The sequence below is a fragment of the Lissotriton helveticus genome, chromosome 3_1 (assembly GCF_964261635.1).
Source record: "Lissotriton helveticus chromosome 3_1, aLisHel1.1, whole genome shotgun sequence".
Taxonomy (NCBI): domain Eukaryota; kingdom Metazoa; phylum Chordata; class Amphibia; order Caudata; family Salamandridae; genus Lissotriton; species Lissotriton helveticus.
Window position 1 is genome coordinate 1,092,616,190 of NC_136061.1, and position 27,840 is coordinate 1,092,644,029.

At 42.5% G+C, this 27,840-nt stretch overlaps 1 protein-coding gene across 1 annotated transcript in view; it reads right to left on the minus strand.

Moving 5' to 3' along the window:
• Window positions 1-27,840, minus strand: part of PSMD14 (proteasome 26S subunit, non-ATPase 14) — a 498,726-nt gene that overhangs the window by 293,123 nt on the left and 177,763 nt on the right. The window contains exon 3 of the mRNA XM_078681663.1: window positions 27,268-27,339. Within this exon, the coding sequence (XP_078537789.1) occupies window positions 27,268-27,339 (72 nt within the window). The remainder of the gene's footprint in view (window positions 1-27,267; window positions 27,340-27,840) is intronic.

Genomic DNA, 27,840 nt, shown 5'->3' on the forward strand with positions numbered 1-27,840 from the left:
AAGAAACAGGTGCCCAGAATGGAGACAGATCCTGCGCGAGGAGTGAACACAGTAAAACAGGCTCCAGAAATTGCAACTGGTAATTAATGTGAGTCATCAAGACAATAAAGTAGCTTTTGCGAAACTGGCAATATGGGGCTATAGAAAACAAAGGAAGAAGTGCAGCTGTGCAGTGCGGCTAGGACATGAGTAGCGTCCCACAACAGGATTACCAGGAATACCCCCAGAGAGGGCCAACCAGAGAGGGCCAACAGCCCCGGGGGACAACGCAAGGAGCATCTGAGGCTGAGAAGGTGTGGAAATGGAGCCCCCTTCCCACTGTTAATTTTGTTCATGGTGACCCAACTGGTAATTTTGTCCCTTGTGACTCCCAGTTCCCAGGGACAGACACAATAACAGAACAATGAGCACCATCTTGCTCTTCACAAATCCACTCCCGGGGAGGTCAGAGACCCAGAAGCAAAGCAGGATATTCTCTGAGCCCATGCCCGTATCTTGGGTCACGGCAGGAAGTGTACAGCAGTATAGTATCCCACCAACATAGGAGAATGCTGGCTTCTGTAACACAGAACAGTGTCTGCCATGCAAGGAGCCAGTTGGGCTGTACTGATGAGCTCCCCAAGCAGCGCTATGCCTCAAGTGTGGCATACTGGCATTAAAAGAAAAAAGTGCGCAACAGCATATACTATTATAATTGTAATTGCATTTATATAGCATTTATATAGCGACTACTAACCATGACAAGGCGCCAAAGCGCTTCGGTGAGTAGCGTGGTACTCCGGAACAAAAAAAAGATTAGTGGTAAATTAGCATAGGGAAATATTAAACTAATTTGGAGATATGTCAGTGGACATGCTAGTGAGTCTGTTAGTTGGATTGAAAAGGATGGTGGAGGGATAGAAGAGAGAAGAGTCTAGAAAGTGTTTTGGATATCATAGCAGGAGGAGGTTTGGGATGAGTAAAGGGGAGATGGAGGTGGGGTAGAGTCAGAGGGAAGGGTTTAGAAAGGCTTCTTTGGGAGATCTGAATAGCAAAAGAGGTTTGAGATAATGCAAGGAGGAGTAGAGGAGGAAAAAGTCTAGAAAGGGTTATTCTGAGGATCATAGTAGAATCTGGTTTGGCATGAGTCAGAGAGCGAGGTATAGGATTAATTGGAAATTTGGAAATTTGGAGGGGTATTTATAAAGCGCGGCGTTCGCTCCGGAAGGAGCATCATGGCGCTGTCATTCCTTGAACCAGGTTACAGAGGGATAGAAGAAAAGAACTAGATGGCCGCTTTTGTCCAGTCATCAGGAAGATTGAAAATCCAGGTTTTAAGGAGTTTCCTGAACGGTTTCTCAAGAGTCTGAAGTCTGAGATGTCTAGGCATGCTGTTCCAGGCCTTGATGGCTAAGGTGGTGAGGGTTTTCCCACCTTTGGACTTCAGATTAAATTTGGAGGGGGTCATGAGATTTTCATGAGAAGATCGGAGGGTGCGAGTCGGATTGTAATGAGGGAAGCGTCTGGACAGATAGGAGGGACCGGATTTGTTAAAACCCCTAAAAGCTATGATGAGGATTTTGAAGAGTATTCGCTTGTGTAGGGGGAGCCAATGCAGGGTTTTGAGGGCTGCAGAGATTGATGATTTGCGTGGAAGTTTTAAGACAAGGCGGGCAGCGGTGTGCAGAACACTTTGAAGTTTTAAGAGGGTGGACTTCTTAGTCCCCGCAAGAAGACCATTACAGTAGTCTACTCGGGAGAGTATAAGTGCTACTGCCACGGTCTTTCTGGAGTCTAGGGGGAGAAATTCAAAGAACTTTCGCAGGGACTTAATTATGCCGAAGCATCTTCCTGCAACGGTCGAGGCGTGGAGGACGAAAGAGAGGTCAGAATCGAAGAGGACCCCGAGGTTTCTAGCTGACGAGACCGTCTGCGGGGGGGCTGCGGAGTTGTCAGGCCACCATAAGGCGGGGCAAAACGAGGCATTTTTTCCAATGGGGAGGATTTCCGTTTTATCTGAATTGCAGCGTAGATGGTTGGCTTCCATCCATTGAAAGACAGCTGTTAGACAGTGCTTGAGATTGAGCTCTGCCTTGTTGGAGTTGTTCTCTAGTGGGATGATAAGTTGGGTATCGTCGGCATAGGAGGTAACAGTTATGCCGAACGATTCTATGAGGGTGAGAAGAGGAATGAGGTAAATGTTGAAAAGAAGGGGGCTTAGAATGGATCCCTGAGGAACTCCGGCGGATACCTTTTTCTCATTAGATTGGAAAGGGCCAAGGGTAACGGTTTGGTACCTATCGCTGAGAAAAGATCTGATCCATGACAAGGCTGAATTGGTGATGCCGATGTCCATAAGTCTATTGAATTAGAGGTATATGGTGAAATATAGAATAGTGCATTGGAGATGCTGAATTAGAAGAAATAAATTTAAAGAAGAAATAAATTTAAAGATACATAGGTACATGGAGGGTATATATGTATAAGGAAGGTAATATATGTAGATTTAAGTATTTAATCAACTTAGACTCAAGTGTTGTACGTTACGATAATTAGTTTTTATAAGTAATGATTTATTTTGTAATTCAATAGTGAAGCTATTGTATAAAAATAGTTAAAATAAAAATATACTTATTTATACAGACACCTATATACATATTAAACATAGAATAATATTACCATAAGTATTATGTAAACTTTTTAAGCAGAACTAACATTTCTATATATTAATAAAAATAATTATTATACACATTTAAACAAAGGAATACACATATCTATGTACATATATATTTCCCAAATACATACTTTTATGTTTGTGTATGGTGGTTATGTGGGAAGAGCCTACTCTTGAGTAGTCTTCTAAAGATAAGGTAGTTATCCGTGGATCTTATGTTTGGGGGGTAAAGCATTCCATACATTGACTTCTAGAACAGAGAAGGATGTGCCATCTATGGTTTTTTTCTTGTATAGTGGGATTTTGAGGAGAGGTGCCAATCTACAGTGGAGGTTCCTCCGTTGAATGTATTCAGTGATTTTATTCCTGATGAAGAGCGGTCCTGTTCCATGAATCGCTTTGTGGGTGATCCAAAGCAGCTTGAATGTGGATCTTCTGGCAACCGTTAACCAATGTAGGGCCTTCAAGGCAGGGGAGATGTGGGCTTGTGGCTTTAAATGCAAGAGTAGTCTAGCAGCAGTGGTCTGAAACCGTTGTAGTCTTTCATAGATGTTAAAAATGATCTGTGGTAGAGGCTATTGGCATAATCTAGTTTAGACAGACCAAGAGAGATAGTAGCCTGGACCTTGAGTGGAAATCACAGGTGGGGAAAGATGCACTTGCTAGTTTGTCCACTTGGGCATTCACTGATAGCTTGGTGTCCATGGTGATTTCAAGGTTTCTTACTTCCTAAGATACTTTAGGCGGTGTTCCCAGATAGTCAGGCCAGGCGGAGAGTGGGTCACAATTCTTCTAATCGCCACAAGTGAGTAATTCAGTTTTGGAAGCATTCAATATGAGATGGCTCCATGTCATCCACTGATCAACGTCTCTGAAGCAACTGAAAATGTGTGAGTTTCCAATTTCTTTGGGGCTTTCCAGTTTAAGGAGTATTTCTGTGTAATCTGCATAGTTATAGCATGTGAGGTGAAATTAATTGATCAGTTCTGGTAATAACATCATGTAGGTATTGAAAAGCATGGGTGAGATGATAGATCATTGAGGGACTCCTGCTTTTGTGAAGTATGGTTTGGATGAGAAAGGGGGATTATGGATGACATTAGTTCTGTTTTGAAGGTATGATGTGATCCAGTCAAGAGCAGTCCCCTCTATGCCGGCTTCGTAGAGTCTTTGTATTAGAATATCATGGTCAACCATGTCAAAGGCAGCTGAGAGGTTCAAAAGAAGTAGTACAGCAACTCTGTTCCGGTCAACTGTGTTCTTAAGGTCATCCCAGATGGAAATGAGAGCAGATTCCCTGCCTCTTCCTGGACGGAATCCTGTTTGGAAGTCTGAAAGTATGGAAAGGTCTTCAATGAATTGTGACATCTGGGCGAATGCTGCTCTCTCTATCAGTTTGCCCAGGAAAGGTCCATTTGTAATTGGTCTGTAGTTGTCGGGGTTAAGCAGGTCCAGGTTTGTTTTCTTCAGTAATGGGCCCATGTATGACTTTTTCAGATCTTCTGGAAATATTCCTGCAGCTAATGAATTGTTGATGATTCTTCTTACTGGTGTGGCAGCAGAGGTAGTTAGAAAAGGTTCCTTGAAGGTTTGTAGCGGACATGGGTTATAAGGGCTTCTGGCAGGCCCACTTGCTTTCACCAAATCCATAAATTAATAAAGTGATATTTGTTGGAAGGAATGCATAGTCTGGGTTAGATTACTCTTGGAAGGTTTTCTTGAAAAAGTGATAGTTCTGGTGGATTCTCTTTGTTTTAAATAGGAGTCCATTGTGTCTGCTTTGGTAGTGTCATGATTTGCCAATCTGTCTGTGAAATATTGAGTAACAAGATGAGCTCCTTCTAGACAGTTTTGTTTGCAAAATTCGGTGAGAATTTTATGGAAATTTTTAATAACATATTTAGCATTTTGAATTATGCCTGAATAGTATTTTTTCTTAGCTTTTTTGATTGCTGACCATAATCTGTTAAGTTCTGTAGATGAAGTTTGTTATGATTGGTGTTTGTTTTGAGAGAGGTGAGTTGCAGCTTTCTAATTTGCTGTTTGATCTCTATTAGCTCTGTATTTCTTTTGTTCTGATGTGTTCTTAGTGGAAGTAGGATATCAAAAGCTTCCTGTAGCCAATCAGTCTCTGAACTGAATTAATTGTGCCTAGATTTGTACTGGATGTTAGTTGTGTTTCTAAGTGTTCAAAATTGAGTTTGTTCCCTGGTCGATAGGTGGATGCATGTAAGGTGGTTTTAGGTGTGCTGCTTTGGGTTGTTTTATGTTGGAAAGCAAGCAAATGGTGGTCTGACCATGTAACTGGAATAACTGTTTGAAAAGTAACTAATTCTAGATTTGCAAAAGTGACATCTAGGATGTGTCCAGTGATGTGTGGGGGTTTGTAGACGATCTGATGTAGGTTCAATTCGTTCAGGCCAGTGATGATTGTTTTTGGATGGGGCATATTGGGTTTGTCAAACCAAATGTTTAGGTCACCAAGAATGCGTAGGTTGGAGTGTAGTGTTAAAAGGTTTGAAACTGTGTCTAGAAGCATGTCTGGGAATGTTGCATTGCTAGGTGGTCTGTTAAGGAGGAGGAAGTTACAGGTGGAAGATGGTGTAGGGTTGCATCTGGTGAAGAGAGCATCACAACATTGTTTGGAGACATTATCACCTTTAGTGATATTTAATGTTTGCTTGAATGCAACAGCTAGGCCACATACTTTTTTGCCTGTACGATTGTGTGTGATAGTTTGATAGCCTAGAGGAACGGTTTCATGTAACACTGGAGCCATGTCATCTCCCAAGCATAATTCAGTTATGACGAGTAAGTCAGGTTGGGCGTCAGTGAGAAGGTTGTAGAAGCGATGCTCGTTTCTTTTGATTGATAGAGCATTTATTAGTCATCAGTTTAGAGAATGTGTTTTGGTAATGGTTTGACTTTGTTTTGTAGAAGAGCGAGCAGCGTTTTGTGGATTTGTAGCATGGGTGTCCTTATTACTAGTATTAGCTGTATGAGGATAGCAATAGCCTAGCTATTCTGTATCATATTCCTCATCCAGCAGGCTAAGAAGGGAATTTGACGGGCCTGCGTGCGCAGGTGGTGGAGATGGTGGTTCAGAGTAAGTTGGTGAGCTGTGTTGTTTTTTGTAGAGTAGCCTTGTTGTGCAGTAGACCTAGAGATGCAAAGTGGTGAAGAATGGCATGTTGTTTATTTTGTTTGCGTTTGTTTAGGGTGGAAGGTGTACGAGTTAGGGATGGTGGTGCAGCATGCGGGTCATTTTGTAAGGTTCTTAATAGTCCAATGGATGAGAGGTGGTTAAAAGAGAGTTGCTGTATATGTGTTAGGTGCGAGGGAAGAGAAAGCGTTGCAGTGAAGTTGGTTTAGATGTGTAATCAGGAAAGGTGTGAGTAGGTGTATATTTCTAGTTTGTGACAGTAAGTATCATGAGATAGTGTGTGTGAGAGATTTTGTTGTGCTGGTGTGTGTTATGTTTTCTTGTTGAGGAGTAGTGAGTGGAGGTGATGATGTATTTGTCTTCTTGGAGGTATTTGTATGTAAAACTTTGTTGGCGATTGGAAGCTGCAGGGTAAAGGGAGTGGTGAAGTGTTTTGGAAAAAAGTGTATGTGGTATGTGAGAGGGGATGAACAAGAGTTAAGAGTGTTTGTGTTAGATATAAATACTAAATTAGATAATATGTGTGGTCAAGTGTAAGGGTTGTGTTTTTTGGTTAAAAGAAGTGGAGGGTGTTGGTGGATGAAAAGCAGAGTATAGGTTTGTTGGTGACAGAAATGGGCCCGTTAGAAATAAATGGAGCAGAGAGTGTGTGCCTGGATGGGATATAGTTACGTATCGTGTGGATTTGGGTTGTGATGGGGATGAGTGAATTGGTTAGTGGTATAGGATAGAGGGGTGTTTTGTATGTGTGTGTAGGTGCAAATATGGGTAGATGGGATAGAAGGGTTTATCGGTGTGCTTTGTGGGGTTTTGTAGTGGGTGCTGATGCACTGAAATGTGTGTAGGGCTTGTCTGTAGTAAATGAGTAGAGTACATTTGCTGTGAGTGAGTTAATATAGGTTTGTGGATGTGGATGGGTTAAGTTGGGTACTGGTGAATGGGAAAATGGGCCCAACCCTCTCCGAACAGGACCACACTGGCAACTGCCCATGTCCTCTCTCAGCCTTGACGCCCGGGCTGAGACGCCCTGACCTTAAATAGCCCTAATGACCAGGTGACCCTTTCCTCCAATAGGAACCCTAGACCTAACCCTAACCAATCATATCACTAGTCCTAAGACCAATAGGAGACCAAGCCCTTGCAACCAATCAAAGACCTAGCCCTAGCAGCCAATCAGAAACGAAATCCTGACTGCTAGGTCCAAGAGAAACCCTAGCCCCAGGAACCAATCAAAACCCAACACCTATCTGCCAATCAGAACACTAAACCCAAGCTCTACATCCAATAGAATCACTAACCCAGGGACCAATCAGAACCCTGGACCTATCAACCCATGAGAACACTAACCCTAAGCCCAACAGAACACCAGATACACCAGGCAATCACAGTGCAGATGTAACGTCCAATAGCAAACTTATATAAGGAGCGTGTGACCTCAAGCCCAGGCTGATGGCCAGGGGAGCTGCTCCTGAAGTCAGAATCTCCTTGGATACAGAAAGGCTCAATCCACACTGTTCAGGGCTTCTTTAAGCCAGCTGTAAGGACCAAATCAAAAGCCACTGAAAATACTGCTTTTCGCGCACTTAAAAAAATAACTTTTTCTAGCCATAAATGAGTGCTACATACAGATGACAAACACAGTTTAAACCATAAAGCAGATTAAGCAGTATCTTAAACACTCCCTGATTAGTCTCTGAGGGTGTAGTTTGCCTTTTGATTATTTTTACTTTTAAAGACACAAAGAGAGGCGGGCAGACTCTGGGTTGCCCCTGCTGGCCTAAGCACAGTGCAGGGAAAACTAGCAGAGAAATTCAACAGCTACGGGTAGAAAAAATAGCAGTTTTAAAAGTACAGATTGAAGACGAACAAAGAGTTCATTTTAAGCAGTCACAGAAGATAAAACAGCAGTTTTAAAGAATCAAGAATACACAGTGCAGGTCTACGTTCTTACCACCTTTTCTGTAGTTTGCTAATTGGGCTGTTTAGGGCACAGAGGCTGGGGTGATCAGGATGGAGGTGGCTGTCTTGGGGTTCCCGACAGAGACCTTAAGGGCCTGCAGGTGTGGGAAGAGGAAAGCTCAGGGTTGGTTGGGAGCTAGATGGCCAATCAGCTAAGCACTGGCTAATGGGCAGGGGAGCAGGGAGAGCATGACATCGTGAAGCAGGAATATCGTTGACAAAAATATTGATTTTCTAAGAATAGTTCTATCGATGTCAAAAATATCTATGTTGTTAATATTGTTTTCAAAAATATAGTTGTAATAACATTGTTTTTTTAATTATCTTTATGTATTTTAGCATAAGCTTTAACTGAATGTTATAAATTGTAATTAATGTTTTTAAATATAGTTTGTACATTTTCAGTTGTTTTAAAATTTTATTTAACGGTTAATTGTAATTTTTAGTGTTGTAGCGGGTAGTGGGGTTTGTAGGGATACAGGGTGGGAGTAAATTAATTATAATTAATAATTATTTTTAATTAATATTAATTATTTAATTGACAATTATGTTCATTGTGCAATTAAGACATTTTTAAGTTATATTTCAGGTGCGGGTTGTTGGGTTTGTAGGGGTAAATGGTGGGAAGTTAATTATAATTAATTGTGATGAATTGTATTGGTTAATTATTTAATCGATAAGTAATTTATTACATTGTGTAATAAATCTATTTTGTAAGATATATTTGAGGTGCAGGTGCTTGGGTTTGTAGGGTTAAAGAAGTTAATTATTTGTATTAAATTAATTATTAGTTATTTATTATTAATTGCCTAATTGATAAATATGTAAATTGGGTAATTTTTATAATTTTGAAGCTATATTTTAGGTGTGGGTTGGTGGATTTTTAGAGGCAAAGCTTGGGTTATACAGTATTTGTGTTTCCAACCCTTCACCATCTCCTGCAGTAAGATGTATTGCCATTGCTGAGTAACTTGTGAATCCACTTGAAGGACAATAGTAGTGGAGGCTGTGGGGCGCTAGTGATAAACCAAAGTACCCACCAACAATAATTTGGCCCAGTAATCACTATTTGCACCAGGATGAAAAGCCACGAAGCATTGCATCAAAGCTGATATCAATAGCATATACACTTATCAAAAATGACTGGGAGGGTGAACACAGAAATATTCTATTTAGACAGTTATCCAGTATTGATAATGCATGTTCTAGTGCTCATCTTAAAAAGGAAATAATAGCCCTATGTATGGGATACGGAATGGCTTGGACATTAAAGTCTCTGCAAAGAGACTCTGTTCAACCTCATTATAAAGAAGAGATCATGAAAAAGGTACTGAAAACAACCTCCTGTTATGAGTGATTGGGGATGAACACATTTATTTTAGAGAAACTTTGCTTAAACAGTCAAATGGAAGAGAACTCTTGAGGACATTGCATCCCAGTCGGCTCCCAACAGCAAATGTGTTGGAAGATGCCAAGTTCCCATCAAAAGCCATCTCCACTCCCCTCCTCTGCACAATCCAAGACTGTAAATAGTGAACTCCGTACAAAGGGATGATTTTTTGAAGTTACTTTTCACCTTTAGAGGGCCACTTTATGGCAACAACCTCAAGCAATTCAATAAGCTTTATTTCAAAAAAATTGTCATAAAAGCAATAAATAGCATGGCATTTATAAAAAAAAATATAAAAATGGAATAAATATATAATACAATGTGCAACATCCAAATGAATAGATCTTTTAACTAGAGCACAGCAGCATACTATGGCAGTTGATAGATGTACAACAGACATCATCTAAAGGAAGATAAAAAGGTTATAATCAATTGGGAGCACAGCCATAGGTATTTGTGCACTAAAATGATCTTATAAAGTGCACTTAACGTTCTTCCTCGGTCTTATGATCCACATCCGGCCAGATACTTGGCAACTGAGCATGCGATAGGGAGGCATGGATCGGTCATTAGAATTCTTAATGCTACAATACAACTTCTGGTCCCCAGTGAATCACATATTGGTAGGAGCCATTTTTTTTGTGGGCTTGAGTAGGGTGGACAGACAAACAAATTGGAAATAGTTTCCTTACAAAAGGGATAGTTCAAGCACATATCTTCCAAATGAGAGTTCCAGTTTTTAGTATAGGATTTTATTGGAAGAGATTCCACCCTGAATTGGAAATATAATTTCCTATCAAGGTTGATGGAAATTGCACCCCAGTAAGCTTCCTATGTGCAGCTAGATTTAAAATCCATGAACCTTCCCATCAGGGATGTACTGTTCACTGCATGTGCAGAGTTTGCCTCCCGGTAAGTAGCCACACAGGGCATAGGAATCCCTGTTGAATTATCCAATAAATTCTTCATGCCAATGTCTACTAGAGTTAGTTTTATTTACTTTTTATTGCCAGCCAAACTTTTGGAAGCTGCCAGCTTCTTATGGCAGATCTAAGGCCTTGCTGCATAATGAGCCAGCTCTGGGGTGGACCATAATCTGCACCTATGGGCATAGTCTCGCTTTACTGGCTAAGACCTTCTTGCCTATATTGCTTAAGGGGCGTGCTTTGTGGAATGCGTACTATATACCTCAAAAACGTGTTCTTTGCATTAGTAAAAGCAGAAAAATTAGAAAACCCCATAATTTAGCACCATAAGGAATTGAGCCCAAGACCTAGGCACCATAGATCTGAAAGCCCGGGATAATCATTTCAGTAAAGGAGCTTCTAAGCCCCTTTATTATTAGAGCACCGACAATTTGACGGTGTTTGAGGGTCATTATTCAAATTTGCAGGTTCCAGGAAATATATAATGCCAATATTACAAACAAATACCTAAAAACCTAAGCACTCTTGAGGGATTTGCCACCCATTTTCACACTACCTTTGAATGATTTGTGCTGGCCCCTGCATCCTGCAAAATTCCTTGAAGAGGAACAAGGCAAGCTGTAACCCACTTTTTTTTTTTTTAATAAACAGCGGGTCATCTCTAAACATTAAAATCGGTATTTTCAATCCTGCTAGTGACGGGGCGTCAGATTGGGAGCAGGAGAGAAACTGAAAAATGTTGTTTAAAAATAAAAGAAATAGTGTTGAGCCAGGCCGTACCCTTGGCATATCTTTTTGCCGACAGGATAACTGTCTTTAAGTTCGCTTTGGGAACCCCATCAGACCATGGCAAAGTTTTTTTCATGCAACCGCATTGTCAGGGACAGAGTTTTGAGGCAGGCCCAATTGATGCAGAATCACCCACAATTTGCTATGTGGGACCACGTCAAAGGCGGATTTAAGATTGGCACAGGTAGCATATAAGCTACCCTTGCCGATGGTTACTGTTCACTGATAAAGGAGACGGAAATGAAAGAACTGGTTGATTGTGCTAATGCGCTCACGAAACCCTGCCTGCAGAGTTGAATGGAAAATGTTACTTACCCAGTAAGCATCTGTTCTTGGCAGGTAGAGCTGTAGAATAACATGCTTTGAATACTCCAGCCATCTAGTGTTGGGTCCGGATGTTGGCAAGTGGTTTTTCTTCGCAGAAGTCTTTCCTAGTCATGAGGTAAGGTGACTCCTCCATTAGGTGATAGTGCGCATGGTCTTCGACTCCATTGTTAGATTGTTTTCCCGCACAAGGGTGAGAATGGAGTGAGTAAGTGTAGTATAGAGATGTCCATGCGAATGAATTTACAATGAATAACTGCAACAACTACAGGTACCCGGGGAGGCGGGTGGGACCATGTATTGTATTGCATTTATATAGCGCTTACTACCCCTGACGAGGCGTCGAATCGCTTTTTCGGCGAGTAGCACGCTACGCCGGACCCATAGATGATTAGTGTTGAATTAGTATAGTGAAACATGCAAATACATTTTAAGCGGTGGATATGCTAGTCAGTTATTTGGATTTGGAATGATAGCAGATGGATAGAGGAGGAAAGAGGTTTGTATTTATATAGCGCTTGTTACCCCCCGATGGGGTGTTGACGCACGCTATTCAGGAAGCCCATAAAGGATTAGTGGTAAATTAATATGGTGAAATATGAAGTAATTTTAGTGGTGGGTATTAGTCAGTTATTTGGAGAGAGAAGGATAGCAGAGGGATAAAAAGGAAAGAAAGGTTTGCATTCATATAGCACTTGTTACCCCTGATGGGTGTTGAAGCGCTTTTCTGGTGAGTAGCACGCCACTCCGGAACCCATAAAGGATTAGTGGTGAATTAGTATAGTTGAATATGGAATTTGAGAAGTGAACGTGTTAGTCTGTTAATTTTGATTGAAAAGAATAGTGGAGAGATAAAAGAATGATTGAAAAGAATAGTGGAGAGATAAAAGAATGAAAGATTATTTTTTTGTTTTTAGCAGTAGGAGGAGGCTTTTGGATGAGTAAAAAGGTGTTTTGGAGGGGAGGAGTCAGAGGGAAGAGTTTAGAAAGGTTTGTTTTAGGGGATCGGTATAGTTAAAGGGTGGCAGATGATGCAAGGAGGGATAGAGTAGGAGAGAGTCTAGAAAGGGTTATTTTGGGGAACATAGCAGTGGTATGAGGTTTGGGATAAATGAGAGTGGATGTAGAGGATATATTGATAGATGTATAGGATGAGAGATAGGGTACTGCATTGGAAAGAGTAGTAGAAAGATGTTTGAGATGAGTCAGAAGATTGGGCTAGAAGATTTATTGACCGAAGTTTAGGCTGAGGAATAGGGTAGTGCATTGGAAATGCTAAATTAGAAGAAAGTAATAAATATATAGATCCATAAGTACCATAAGTTTGTGGATGGTGTGGGCTGGGTATTGCTAAATGGGTTAATGGGAAGAATTTCTGGCCCTGGCTAGTCTCGAACAGGCTCAAACAGGCAACTGCCCTTGTCCTCTCCGCCCTTAGCCTCAACGCCCAGGCTGAGATGCCCTAACCCTGGCCTTTTATAGCCCTAGTAATCAGGTGACCCCTTCAGCCAATTGGAACCCTAGCCCTAACACTATCCAAGCACTACACTAGCCCTAAACTCTAGAACCAATAGGAGACTAGGACATTACAGCAAATCTTAGCCCTAGTCCGAGCACCCAATCAGTTCAAAAACCCTGATCTCTACATCCAAAGAGGACCTAGCCCTACCAGTAGTCCCAACCCAAGTCCAAGCAACCAAATGCACAGGAAGCCCTAGTCCCTACTTCCAATAGAAAGCCTAACCCTACTCTTAGTCCCACAACTAGTCCAGCAACCAATCACACCAGAAGCGCTAATCGCTTCTTCCAATTAAAGGTCTAGCCCTAGCCCTAGTCCCACCCTATTCGCAACAACCTCAGCACTAAACATTAACTACAAATCACACTTTAAACAGGTCTTATGAGGTGGGACTCTTTGGCACTTTGAACCAGTGGCATATGGCACTACAAATTGACTTCATGAGTTGTTAAACAAGGCTCCTTTAAACAGACTCCATTTCAGGAATTCTGCTTGCTTGTCAGCAGCCCAACTGAAAGTGTAATCAAGGAAATCAAAAGGTCGGGCCTCACCTAAAAATTCCCCTTCACCTTGCAAACAGACCCTCCAGTCTCATCCCCTAATCACTATCATTTAACAAAGGGCAGGGCTCCAGAAAGTTTAACAGGAGCCAAACAAAGATTGTATCCACATGCGCACTCCCTCCTCCTCTTTCATGTGAGACGCCGCTTTTCTGACTGTGTTACTACGCCGCTTCAATATTGATCTCAGGACGGTGAGGTTAATACCCTTACGTGGGGTGTCAGTTTGTTCGTAATTGATGTATTCATACTCATTGGATATTTGGAATCAACTTTAATGAGCCTATTGATCTTAAATTCACTTGTTTTTTCCTAGAGCCCTGCATGATAATTATATTATGCAGTGTGGTCATTGGACTGTGGCATATGCGCACGTCATTTGATTATATTGCCCTGTTGAAGTCTGTGGCGTATAATAATAATAATAAAATAATAGCTGAATTTGTAAAGCACCTGGTTACACCAGCTGGTGTGTCCCCACGCTGAAGACGCCAGCGTACAGCTTGAACATTTCAACTTTAACTACTGTTGCTTTCATCTTCCTCACAATCCTACCCTGCCCTTCCCTAATCTTTGTGGAAAAGGTGAGTTCTCAGCCCTTTACGGAATGCTGCTTCTGGCATTCTCCAGCCGGAGATTCGTAGGCAGTCTATTCCATTGTTGGGCTGCCATCACACGGAAGGAGTGTCCTCTCATTCTCACTCTTCTGAACTTCGGAACCTGGACCTGTCCCGTCCCGCTAGACCTCAGCTGTCTGGAGGGGTGGTACGGGGTTATCAGGTTGTGAAGATATGTGGGCCCTTTACCTTGTAGGATATGGTGGCCAATGCATAGGGCTTTAAACATTATTCGTTCCTTAATTGGAAGCCAGTGCAGTGATCTCAGTGCTTTCTTAGAGGGTGCTCTCTTGGGCAACGTCAGGACCAGGCGTACTGCTGCACTCTGTATGTGTTGCAGCCTCTGAGTGCACTTGGCGTTGGCTCCCAAGTAGAGGGCATTATCATAATCCAGCCTTGATGTGATCAAGGCCTGGACCATGGTTTTCTTAGCTGAGAGAGGCAGTAGGTCCAAAGTTTTTCTAAGAATACTCATTATCCCAAAGCAGGTACCTGCCACCCGTTTGGTATGGTGTTCAAAAGACATTTTGGTATCAAGCCATACCCCCAAATTCCTCACCTGTTGGCTTGGAGTGGGAAGAGGACCTAGCACCAGGGTCCACCAGGCTGAGGTCCAGACCGAGGGAGCCTTCCCCACAATCAGTACCTCGGTCTTGTTACCATTTAATATGAGGCAATTATTTGCCATTCAAGCTGCCAATTCCTTCAGACAGGAGCAGAAATTGGGCCTGTCCCTCTGGTTGTGTCAAAGTCACAACCAGTTGCGTGTCATCTGCATAGGACACGACTTCCACCCCGAACTTGTCTGTGATTTCTGTTACTGGTGCAACATACAGGTTGAATAGGGTTGGGCTGAGACTGGACCCTTGAGGCACTCCCTGTTTCAGGCAGATCTTTGTAGATCGAAAAGGCCCCTGTGCCACTTGAAAACAGCGGTCCCTCAGGAAGTACTCCAGCCATTCCCATGCTTTACCCACCACTCCTCCCCTTTTCAGGCCCTGTAGCAGCGTATGATGGGCTACAGTGTCGAATGCGGCACTAAGATCCTACAGGATCATTGCCGCTGTTTGTCCCTCATCCGCATATTTCCTTAGGGTCTCAGTGGATAGCAGTAGCGCTGATTCGTTGAGTGGAGTGCGCGAAAGCTCGATTGGCAGGGGTGGAGCGGTTTATCTGCCTCAATGTGGGCTGTCAGCTGATTATTGACCGCCTTCTTTGCTATCTTGGCGAAGTATGGCAGGAGTGAGATGGGGCGCAGGTTCTCCAATTGCTCCATACTTATGTTGGCCTTTTTTATCAGGGGGAGCACTACTGCCTCCTTCCAGGTTTTCGGTATACCGCTTAAATACTAAACACGTTTTGGCTAGGATCCATATGAATGCTGTTTTGAAAAAATAAAAGAAGAAGAAAAAGTACATGCGTGGATACAACCCTTGCTTGGACTATTACTGAATACATTGGACCATTGTTGCTCGGGATACAACAAACTTAGCTTTATTGGTGTGGAATTTTTTCTGCATTATTGGTGATGGTTGGATGGACATCACTTCTATCCCTATGAGCACTCTGATACTGTTTAAATTACAACTTGCAACCAAGCGCAAATCAATACCCAATCATCTGTTTCAGGTTTGATCTGTAACAGGAGACCCTTGCATTTCTAAAGGTAGCCCAGTCACCATCCTTCTCATCTCAGTGTCTGGATCTCCACCCTTCATCCACAGAAATGCAGACAATACACTTCCAGCGTGTGGACGAGCTAGTATCATGCTAAACTGGGGACGTAAGAAAATTAATTCTGATTTGCTTTGTAAATTATACTGTGAGCCAAACTTAAGAATTCACATCAGAAGGTATTCACTGCAACACTTTTTCAATATTTGCTTTGTTTCCCATATTGTCTCATATTATTGTGATATTGAGATTAAGGCTTCCTTTCAGACTAGCCTAAAACTCGTAATTCCCTAATATTCATCCAGCCATTACTTTACGCTTCCAAACACTGAGCTGGTCAGCCGTCCCTGCTGGAGCGGTGGATTAATAGTATCCTAAGACTGGACAGACTGTTTGCCTGATTCTAGTGTCATCGGATGTACCTAACATGGCACTATCTTCACATGCAACTGCTGTTTCTTTCTACAGCATTGCATTCTCAATGTGCAAGTCATCTTGAAAAGGCACCCTCTATATTTCTAGAATCGGTCTTGAAAAACTGTCCTTTAACTAAAAGCTTCAAATTGTCACCTATCCTCTTTAGGTCGAGCCTGCGTGGACTCCCAAAGCGGTGGCTAACCTGTGGATGGTGCAGTTGTTTGGAACAGTGTTTTAAGTACTGCTTGGCCTACATTAGCCTGTTGACGCGCTAACACATCTACACAATAGCTTTTGGTAAATGTGTGTGGTGTAGACATTTGGGCTGCCTTATATATGTCAACTATAGGAATGTTACCTAAAAAGGCCACTGAATCCCCTATTTTGCGAGTGGAATGCGCTCTAGGGGGTTTGGTTAAAGTTCTTTTATCTTTAGCATAACATGTTTGAATGCATTTAACAATCCATCTGGCAATACCAGATTTTTGAGACAGGATTGCCTTTGGGAGGAGGAGCAAATGCAACAAACAGTTGTTTTGTTTTGCAAAAGTCTTTTGTCCTATCTATGTAGTACAGTAAAGCTCTTTTAACGTCAACAGTGTGAAGAGTGCTTTCTGCTACAGAATCAGGTTGAGGAAAGAAAACTTTTAACTCAACCAATTGATTTATATGAAAAGCAGAAATTACATTGGGAAGGAATTTAGGAATGGTGCGGAGAACTATCCTGTCTTTGTGTAGCTGAAAGAAGGGTTCTTCTAAGGTTAACGCCTGTTGCTCACCAACTCTCCTCAGTGATGTGATGACAATGAGGAAAGCAACCTTCCATGAGAGAAATTGCAAAGGGCACTTGTGCAATGGTTCAAAAGCTGGCCCCATGAGTCTTGTGAGAACAATGTTGAGATTCAATACTGGGGCAGGAGGAATCTTTGGTGGTATCACTCTTTTTATTCCTTCCATGAAAGCTTTGAGTAAAGGAACCCTGAATAGTGACAGATGTTGTCTATTCTGTAAGTACGCAGCTACTGCTGCAAGGTGCAAATGAATAGGTGTGTAAGCAAGTCCAGTTTGCTGTAAATGTAAGGTAACAGATAATGTTTTGTTTAGAAGCATCTAAAGGATTAATTTTGTTGTTATTGCGGTATATAACAAATCCTTTCCATTTTGCTGCATAACAAGCTCTGGTGGTAGGCCTTATTGCTTCCTTTAGAATATTCATACAGCCTGGTGGTAAGTTTAAATAACCAAACTCTAGGACTTCAGGAGCCAGATCGCTAGAGTCAGGTCTTTTGGGATTTGGATGTCTGATTTCTCTATGGTTCTGTGAAGGAGACTCGAGGTGAGGTGCAGCTTTTGATGTGGAACTATTGACAGCTACTACAGGGTTGTGTACCATGGTTGATGGGCCAATGTGGAAGCTACTAGAATTAGTGTGAGGGAGGTTTGCCTGAGTTTCTGAACTACACACGGAATGAGCGGTAGAGGCGGAAAAGCGTAGGCAAATATCCCTGGCCAGATCATACATACGGCATTGCCTTTTGAGAGCCGGTGTGCAAATCTGGAGCTGAAGTTTGGGCATTTTGCGTTTTTGGCTGTGGTGAACAGGTCTATCTGTGGAAAACCCCATTGTTGAAAGTAGGGAAGGAGAACTTGGAGATGAAGTTCCCACTCGTAAATTTGATGTCTCCGTCTGCTGAGGAGGTCGGCAATTTGATTGTTTACTCCTGGGAGATGTTTTGCCAGAAGATAAATCTTGTGATGGATTGCCAAATTCCAAATACCTAAAGCAAGTGTTGACAGTTGGAGAGAGTGTGTCCCGCCCTGCACATAATACATCGCTGTCATGTTGTCTGTTCGGACTAGGACAATTTTGGCTATGAGGTGAGTTTGAAAAGCTTTGAGTGCTAGAAAAACTGCTAAAAGCTCCAGATAGTGGATGTTGAGACTCATGTGTACGGCCGTCTACCAACACTAGATCGGTTAATTGACCCTGTGACTGATTCCACTGATGTGCTAAGCACTCTTGTGAGGGGTGTATGTGAAGCCTTGCATGGGATACAATTGCGATGCAAGACACAATCCTTCCCAGAAGTTGCATGATCACTCTGGCTGGTAAAGCTTGGTTGGGTTGAAACTGTAGAATCATAGCCTGAATATTGCGTATTCTGGCTACATTGGGAGATGTTAGAGCTTTGACTGTGCCCAGACTGGCTCCTAGGTAAGACTGCATCTGTGACGAATGCAGGTGAGATTTGTGAGCATTGATGTTGAACCCCAGCTGATGAAGTAGATCTATTGTGATCTGTATGTGTTGGAGACAGTTCTGGTGGGAGCTGGCTTTGATAAGTCAGTCGTCTAAATAGGGGAAGGAAGACGTAAACCTTCTGTCTTCTGAGATGAGCGGCGACTACTGCCAGGCATTTGGTAAAAACTCTGGGCGCTGTAGTCACTCCGAAGGGAAGCACCTTGAACTGGTAATACTTGCCTTATATAACAAATATGAGGTATCTGCGATGAGCTGGGTGAATTGGAACAAGAAAATATGCATCTTTTAAATCTAGAGTAGACATAAAATCTGTTCTTTGTAAAAGTGGGTGTATCTGTTAAAGCGTCACCATGTGAAAGTGTTCTGACAGTATATAATGGTTTAACTCTTTGAGATTAAGACTAGGCCTTAGGGAACAGTCCTTTTTGGGAATGAGAAAATACAGAGTAAACCCCTGGTACTGTACTGGAACAGACTCTACTGCTCCTTTTAGTATAATAGATTAAACCTCTTGTTCTCGCAATTGTAGGTGTTCTAGAGACACATTGTGGGATCGAGGTGGAAAGTTTGGGGGATTGCTGGTAAGCTCCAGGCAATAACTATGTTGGATAATTCCAATGACTCCTTTGTCTGTTGTAATGGACTGCCAAATGGGAAGAAATTGTTGAAGTCTTCCCCCACAGGTGTGGTATAGTCAGGGTGGACAAGTCACTTTTTATTCGGAGTAGGGAATCTATGTGGTGTGTTTCCCATACCCCTACCTTTGAAGTTGTTGCCTCTATAACCTCCTCAAAAAAGCCTCTGGAGGGAGAGGACCAGTTGTTACCTTTATATGTTGAGGTATTTTAGTCTGGGGATAGGGTTTTTGAACCTCCTCTGTAAAAGGAGCGACGAAAGAAGCCTCTGCTGGACCGAGACTGGAGCGCTCCCATGGACTTGGCCACTTCAGTGTCCTTTTTCATCTTCTCTAACACTTGGACCAAAGAGATGTTTTGTATCAAAATATGTTAAGGATATATTGTTGAACTTCTGGCTTGAACCCGGAAATCTTAACCAAGCGTGTCTCCTGAGCAAGATGCTAGTATTAACCTCTCAAGCCACGGTGTCTGCAGCATCTATAGCACAACGTATAGAGGAATTAGAAATGAGTTTACCTTCGTTTACCTTGGTTTACTAAGTCCTGAGCCTTAGCTTTATGCTCATCTGGGAGATATTGAATCAGTGTGCCTTGTCGTACCTGGCTAAAGCCCCTTGCATATTTGCAATGCGTCCTTGATTCGCAGCTTGAGCAGCTATTCACGTCCCAGAAGCGTCAATTAACTTGGACTCCTTATCTGGCATAGGAGCATTTCTTGATATCTGGGAATTCGCCTGCTTAGGAACGATAGACACTACCAGAGAATCTAATGGTAGCTGGCCCTTGGTAAATATGGGGTCTGCAAGGGAAGCCTTATATTTTTTGTCAACCCTAGGAGTCAATATGCGTGCTCTTACTGGGTCCTTAAAAATCTCTTCAGCCTGTCTCATTATGCCTTTAAGCATGGGAAGTGTTTGTGATGATCTGTGTGTGTATCCTACAGTTTTGAACAAAAAATGTTCCTCTAGTGATTCTTTGTTTAATGCCACTCCATGATATTGTGCAGAACTGGCAATGAGTTCTTCATGGGATGCATCGTCATCTCGAGGAGACCGATTGATTGGCTAAAGGTCTGGATCATTACCTGCTGGGGGATCAATTGTATAATCGATTCATGGTCCTAAATGGAGATGTATCTCCCCCATCATCGGCATCGGCATGGTGAGATTGAGGAGAATCCAGAGGTGTAATTTGCAAGGGATTCTCAGGTGGAGAAGGAGGTTGCGGAGGTGGTGGTAGATGCAAAGGACTTGTAGCAACAGATTGCCTCTTCAGAGGGATTTTGTAAGAAGGATCCTCATCAGGAAGCTTGCGTTTGTGAGGCGGCTTGGTGTGAAATACGGCCAGCCTCAGGATCTGGTGTTAATAGAACAATGTCTATGTTCGGATCCGAAGGGGTGTCTTTCTGTTTCGGCGCTGAAGTTTTTGGTGCCAGCGTTTTGGTGCCAGCGTAAGCTGGCCTTTTGGTCTGGAAGGTTTCGGCTCCGAAGGTTGTTTGACTTTCGGCACAGAGGATTTCAGCTCCGAGCCAGATTTGTGTTTGGAACTGGATGGCTTTGGTTTCGAGGAGGACTGTGGACAACTCTGTGCCGAGCTGGAAGGCTTAACTTGGCGTTTCGGACCCGAGCCTGGAAGCGGGGCATCGAAACGTGTCTCGATGCCGACCTTGGCCAGAAGGCAGAGGTGGTGCCGAAGCCTGGTGGTTCTTTGGAATAGTTTGTGGGGGCAAGGGGTCTTCGGTATGTACGTTGCCTTGTCCCTGCAGCAGTTCTTCGACGTTGAGGTCTATCTCGAGCTCTGAGTTTGAGTCCTGTTCGGAAAAGGCTCCCTCCTCCTCTGCCGCTGATGCCCCAAAGTCTTCATGACCGGAGTCTTCATCGAAGATGTCTGGGGTGTCCTCGATGCTTTGACGCTGCATCTCTCGACGTCGAGCCCGACGATCGTGAAAAGTTTTCTTTGATCGGAACGATCTGCAAGCGTCGCAGTCTTCTTTGTGCTCTGGAGACAAGCACAAGTTGCACCCTTCGTGTGAATCGGTGCGAGGGTACTTAGCGTGGCACCCTGGGCAGAATTTAAACGGAGTCCGATCCATCGCAGGGGAGCTGACTCGGCGTGGTTAGGCCCAAAGGTGGAAGCCTTCCGATCGAAAAGACAGTTTTGTTGTTGAAACGATACACGGACAAGTGGGAAACGCGTACAAAACAATGCAGTCGAGGGTAGAGAGGATTGCGCGTTGAGGGGAACCCAAAGAACGGTTTCAAACCGGAGCGCAGCAATACACGGACGAACCCGATGTCGGAAAAAAATTATCTAACAAAGGAGTTGATGACCATGCGCACTATCACCTAAAGGAGGGGTCACCTTACCATGTGACTAGGAAAGACTTCAAAGAAAAAATCCGGACCCAACACTAGATGGCAGGAGTATGCAAAGCATGTGTATCTACAGAATACATGCCTTGAACAGTATGTTATTGTCCAAGATCCATTCCTGTATCTTGTGCAATACAAGAAGGGCAAAGATTTTTGGGACTAAATCTATTAGGCTAATTGGCCTAGAATTTGCTGGCAAGGATTTAGCCCCCTTTTTAGGTCTCGCTGAAGCAATGCGTAAGTATTGTTTTCGGCGAGATTCTAGTAAGCTGCTTTCAAAAGTCTACCCACTGCGGATCGCATACAGTTCATGTGAGCCAGGCGCGTGCACAGGAACTCTCCCCCCTACCCCTCCCACAAAGCAAGACAAGACAAGAACATCAAAGCAATCGCAGCCGCTTTGATTCCATTTGCCAGCAGCCACTTCACACGCTCCGCAGGTCATAAACAGGACCATCTGCACATGAATCAGAATGCTGGCATGGTTGCCCAGGCCCCCTCCCAGCGCTGCCTTTCCTCTGCTCAGCTTCAACCGGTGCCCGTGCACTGCTCCCCATCGTTCGCTCTACACACCGCACCCCTTTTCACTCCCTAAGCAGCACAACCACTCAGTCACATCTGCACGACTGGACCCTTCCTCAGTATCCACACCGTGCCCCAGGTGTCTTTTTCCATACAAACTACACCCGCTGTTTCGCTGCACTCTGTACCCTTTTTTTACACTGCTCCACCTCAATATTCATACACCCTACTTATTTTAAATTACAGTGTCTCAATTGCAGGCAAATATTTTCACCCCTTTTGTTTCCCCACATTCATGGAGACCTGTTTCTGTTTCTAAAATATCCGTTATCAGTTTTTGAGGCCTGTTTAATTAATTCTGTGTACAAGGTATTCGGTTTCCAGCTTGTATGTATACTGCTAAGAGCATGGATCAGTAGAATGTTTACAGTGCTCCTTAATTTTCAGTTCATCAAAAGTCAAGTATAAACCATTCTCGTCCTCCACAAGCGAGTGTATAGTTAGAGTATAGTGATAGGTGCAATGTATATGTATTTGTGCATGGTTTCTGTTTCCTTGTGTTTACCTTTCAGAAATTCACAAGCACCTTTCAGACCATACATCGTTGCTCACCCTCACACACCCTCTCACCCTCACACACACTCTTACCCTCACACACCCTCACACACCCTCTCACCCCCTTACCCTCACACACCCTTACCCTCACACACCCTCTCACCCCCTCACCCTCACACCCCTCACCCTCTCACACCCCCTCTCACTCACACCCTCTCTCACCCTCATACCCCCTCTCACCCTCACACCCCCTCTCACCCTCACACCCCCTCTCACCCCCTCTCACCCTCACACCCCCTCTCACCCTCACACCCCCTCACAACCCCACACCCTCACACACCCTCACACACCCTCACCCTCACACACCCTCACCCACCCTCACCATCACTATCACAACCCTATCACCCTCACACACCCTCACCAACTCTCACTCACCCTCACTCACCCTCACTCACCCTCACTCACCCTCACTCACCCTCACTCACCCTCACTCACCCTCACTCACCCTCACTCACCCTCACCAGCATAGCATAGTATAACAAAAAAAGCATAGGATAGCAAAACATAGCATAGCATAACAAAACATAACAAAACACAACAAAACATAGCATACATAACAAAACATAGCATAGCAAAGCATAGCAAAGCATAGCAAAACATAGCATAGTGTAACAAAACACAACAAAGCATAGCATAACAAAAAGCTTAGCATAGCACAACAAAACAAAGCGTAGCATAACAAAACATAACAAAACATAGCATAGCATATTAAAACACAACAAAACATAGCATAACAAAACATAGCATAGCATAACAAAGCATAGCATAGCAAAACACAACATAGCATAGCATAACAAAACACAACATAGCATAGCATAAAGCATAGGATAGCAAAACTAAACATAGCATAGCATATCAAAAGATAGCATAACATAACAAAACATAGCATAACAAAACACAACAACACATACCATAACATAGCATAACAAAACATAGCAAAACACAACAAAACATAGCAAAACACAACAAAACATAGCATAGCAAAACAAAACATGTAATAGCATAGCAAAACATAGCATAGCATATTAAACACAACAAAATATAGCATAATAAAACATAGCACAGCAAAACAAAGCATAGCATAATAAAACAACAAACCAGCATAACTTAACAAAACATAGCATAACAAAGCATAGCATAGTAAAACATAGCATAACAGCATAGCATAACAAATCAAAGCATAGGATAGCAAAACATAGCATAGGATAGCATAGCTTAGCATAACAAAACAAAACATAGGATAGCAAAACAAAACATAGCATAGCATACAGCATCACTCAGCACCACCACAGCATCACTCAGCGCCACCACAACATCACTATGCGCTAGCACAGCATCACTGAACGCCACAGCATCACTCGTTCGCCATCACAATATCACTCAGCGCCACCACAACATCAATCTGTGCATCCATTCAACAACAACTGGTTCAAATATGTTCTCTCAATGTTTCAAGATTTATTACAAATGTAACAAAAATATGTTAATATTTCACTTCTGTTCTTGGATTTTCGTCACAATAAAATACACTGAACATAACCTTCACAAAAGTTATTTACAAAAGTTTAAGCTATTGCCATTATAAATTAAAATAACTTTTATTTAAGTATTCATTATTAAAAAAAAATTCAAAGCCATTGTTATTTGTAATATCAATACATGTAAGTCACATAAATACAACACATATTGCATTATAAATGCTATAGGTGTCACATTTGCGAAAGTTATAACCACACAGCCACACACACCCACACATACAATTACACACACAACCACACACAACCATACACACACACAACCACACCCAACCACACACACAACCACACACATCTATCTATCTATCGCCCTCACTCACTCTATCAATCGCCCTCACTCACTCTATCAATCGCCCTCACTCACTCTATCAATCGCCCTCACTCACTCTATCAATCGCCCTCACTCACTCTATCAATCGCCCTCACTCACTCTATCAATCGCCCTCACTCACTCTATCAATCGCCCTCACTCACTCTATCAATCGCCCTCACTCACTCTATCAATCGCCCTCACTCACTCTATCAATCGCCCTCACTCACTCTATCATCAATCGCCCTCACTCACTCTATCATCAATCGCCCTCACTCACTCTATCATCAATCGCCCTCACTCTATCATCAATCGCCCTCACTCTATCATCAATCGCCCTCACTCTATCATCAATCGCCCTCACTCTATCATCAATCGCCCTCACTCTATCATCAATCGCCCTCACTCTATCATCAATCGCCCTCACTCTATCATCAATCGCCCTCACTCTATCATCAATCGCCCTCACTCTATCATCAATCGCCCTCACTCTATCATCAATCGCCCTCACTCTATCATCAATCGCCCTCACTCTATCATCAATCGCCCTCACTCTATCATCAATCGCCCTCACTCTATCATCAATCGCCCTCACTCTATCATCAATCGCCCTCACTCTATCATCTATCGCCCTCACTCTATCATCTATCGCCCTCACTCTATCATCTATCGCCCTCACTCTATCATCTATCACCCTCTATCTGCCTCACTCTATCTATCTATCGCACTCACTCTATATCTATCGCCCTCACTCTATCGCCCTCTATCTATCTATCGCCCTATATCTATCGCCCTCTAGCTATCTATCTATCTCCCTCACTCTATCTATCGCGCTCACTCTGTCTATCGTACTAACTATCTATCGCCATTACTCTATCTATCTATCACCCTCACTCTATCTATCACACCTCCACAACATCACTCAGGGGCACCACAACATCACTATGCTCTACCACAGCATCACTGAACGCCACAGCATCACTCGTTGCCACCACAACATCACTCAGTGCCACCACAACATCACTCAGTGCCACCACAACATCACTCAGTGCCACCACAGCATCAATCTGTGCAACCATTCAACAACAACTGGTTCAAATATGTTTTCTCAATGTTTCAAGCTTTATTACAAATGTCACAAAAAGATGTTAATATTTCACTTCTGTTCTTAGATTTTCGTCACAATAAAATACACTGAACATAATCTTCACAAAAGTTATTTACAAAAGTTTAAGCTATTGCCATTATGAATTACAATAACTTTTATTAGTATTAATTATTTAAAAAAATTAAAAACCATTGTTATTTGTGATATCAATACATCTAAGTCACGTAAATAGAAAACATGTTGCATTACAAATGCTATAGGTGTCACATTTGCAAAAGTTAAAAGTATTGGCATTGTAAATGAGAAAGCTATTAATTTTGCTATTTTCAAAACCAACACATAAATAAAAAAATTGTCATTTACAAGACCAATAGCTCAAACTTTCCCAATGCGAGACCTATTGCATTGCAAATGCTTGTTATGTATGGGAATCAGTTCGGCTTCCCCCCAGGAATCTGATATTGAGGCACCGTTAGCCATGGCGTTTGCAAGGATTACAATGTATCATGGCCAATTAGTTCTGTCCTGCAGAAATAGATCTGCAAGTATACAGTCTAGGCCTGGGGATCTTCCAATTGGTACTGCATCTAAAGTTGCCAGCAGATCTGCTTGCCTAAATGAAATATCTATGGGATTGAAAAGTGAATAAGAGTATTCGACTAATCTGTACCAGAGTATAGGAATTCAAAATGATCCACCCATGTTTCGGGAGCAATAAAGTTATGAGAAGATGAATAGCCGCATCTGTCCCATTTGACTAGGGACCAAAAAGTTACTGAGTCTTTGGCAGACAAGGCCAACTTAAGATCTTGCCATCTCGCTTCATCCCAATTATATTAGCAAAAAATTGACAATATTTAAAAGATGTCCTTGCAATGTGGATCCTGGATGAGTCTCTATTCTAATAGCCACTACCAGCGAATTGCAGGCTTGCCTACATTCTAATTTTTGTAAACAACTAGTTATGTAGATCTCTAAATAGCTCATGGGCCCCCGCACTAGAGGATCTTGAGCTTAGTTTGGTTATGGTAGATAAACATCTTTTATGGCAAGTAGTATGTCCACATTCCATACAATTCAAGACCACTTAACCCATCGCATATAGATTGTTAAATGAAGATCCCTAGTTGTTTGCTAGGGAAAAGAGTTAATCTCCATTCTTGTATCTAAGGATGTCAATATGAGGCTACAAGGGTGTGATCACTCTCTGGTATTTCGACTATAGCTATGTCCTCATGCCGTGGCCACAGTCTTCGATCCAACAAAAAGTAGTCAGTGCGACTGGTATGATAGCCATTATTAAAGGTGTTTGCTACACCTCCTTCTGATCTTGATCTCCCATTTGTCACCCTTAGGCTAAACTCAAGAGAAAATGCCTGGAGTTGGAGCACAGCTTATGTCCATCTAACTACAAGCATAGAGAGAAGAATGCATGGAAATCCCAGGGGTTTATTCAACAACTATTAGAATCCATTCAACCCCACATACCAAATCTTAGCTCAAGACAAGTTATGCCCTTATCTGCAACTGTAACAGATTAACATTCTCTAGATTGTTTTTAAAACTTTTTATGCACATATATCATTGGCAGGTTTTAAATGCTAGATATCAATACCAAGAACTGCTCAACTAATGTAACACTTTCAATCAAACAGGATGATACACTGGTTGGGCAGTACCAAGACACTAAATCGTGACTTATAGGTCTCGTGAAAAGTCAGCAGAGAACATTTAATGTATTGAGCGATCTTGCCAACACAGTACCATCTTACAGCGTCAATCCACGTGTGGTTCTTCCTGAGCTGGTAATTTAGAGAATACTTGTGACAAGTTTAAGAGTCACTTGGAAATCCCAAAAATCAAAACATTCATGCAAAAATCTTACATTTCAGCATTACTGAATTTAAAACCTACCTTAAGGAGCGCAAGTGACGAGATGTACACCTGTTCAGCAGTGTCCACTGCAGGAGCGTCTGTCGGGGGACCCTAAACAAATCAACACAAAAAGTACATTTTATTTTGAAGCTTGTTTCTTACTATATTAATGTCACTCTTCAGATCCAGACACTACTTTCATTTATAAGTTACGTAAACTTAATTCTTAAAGAAGGAGGTCGATTTTATTAAAAACACATCATGCAGGAACACCTCAGGAAACCATAATGACAGACAAAGAGTGCCTGGCCTGATTCTACGCTCTTTCGCTACATAAACACAAAATTACAATTTAACACAGTGTTAGAAATAGGTGTCTATAGTTGGCAGTGGCTTGTACCCTGTTCAAGTAGGGACCCTTTCTTCTGGTCAGGGAAAAGGATTACACACCCAAGATAACCCCTGCTCACCCCCTGGATAGCTTGGCACGAGTAGTCAGGCTTATCTCAGAGGTAATGTGTAAAGCATTTGTACAAAAACACATACAGTAACGCAGTGAAAACACGACAAATGGATTCCACGCCAGTTAAGAAAAAGAAACACTTTATCTAT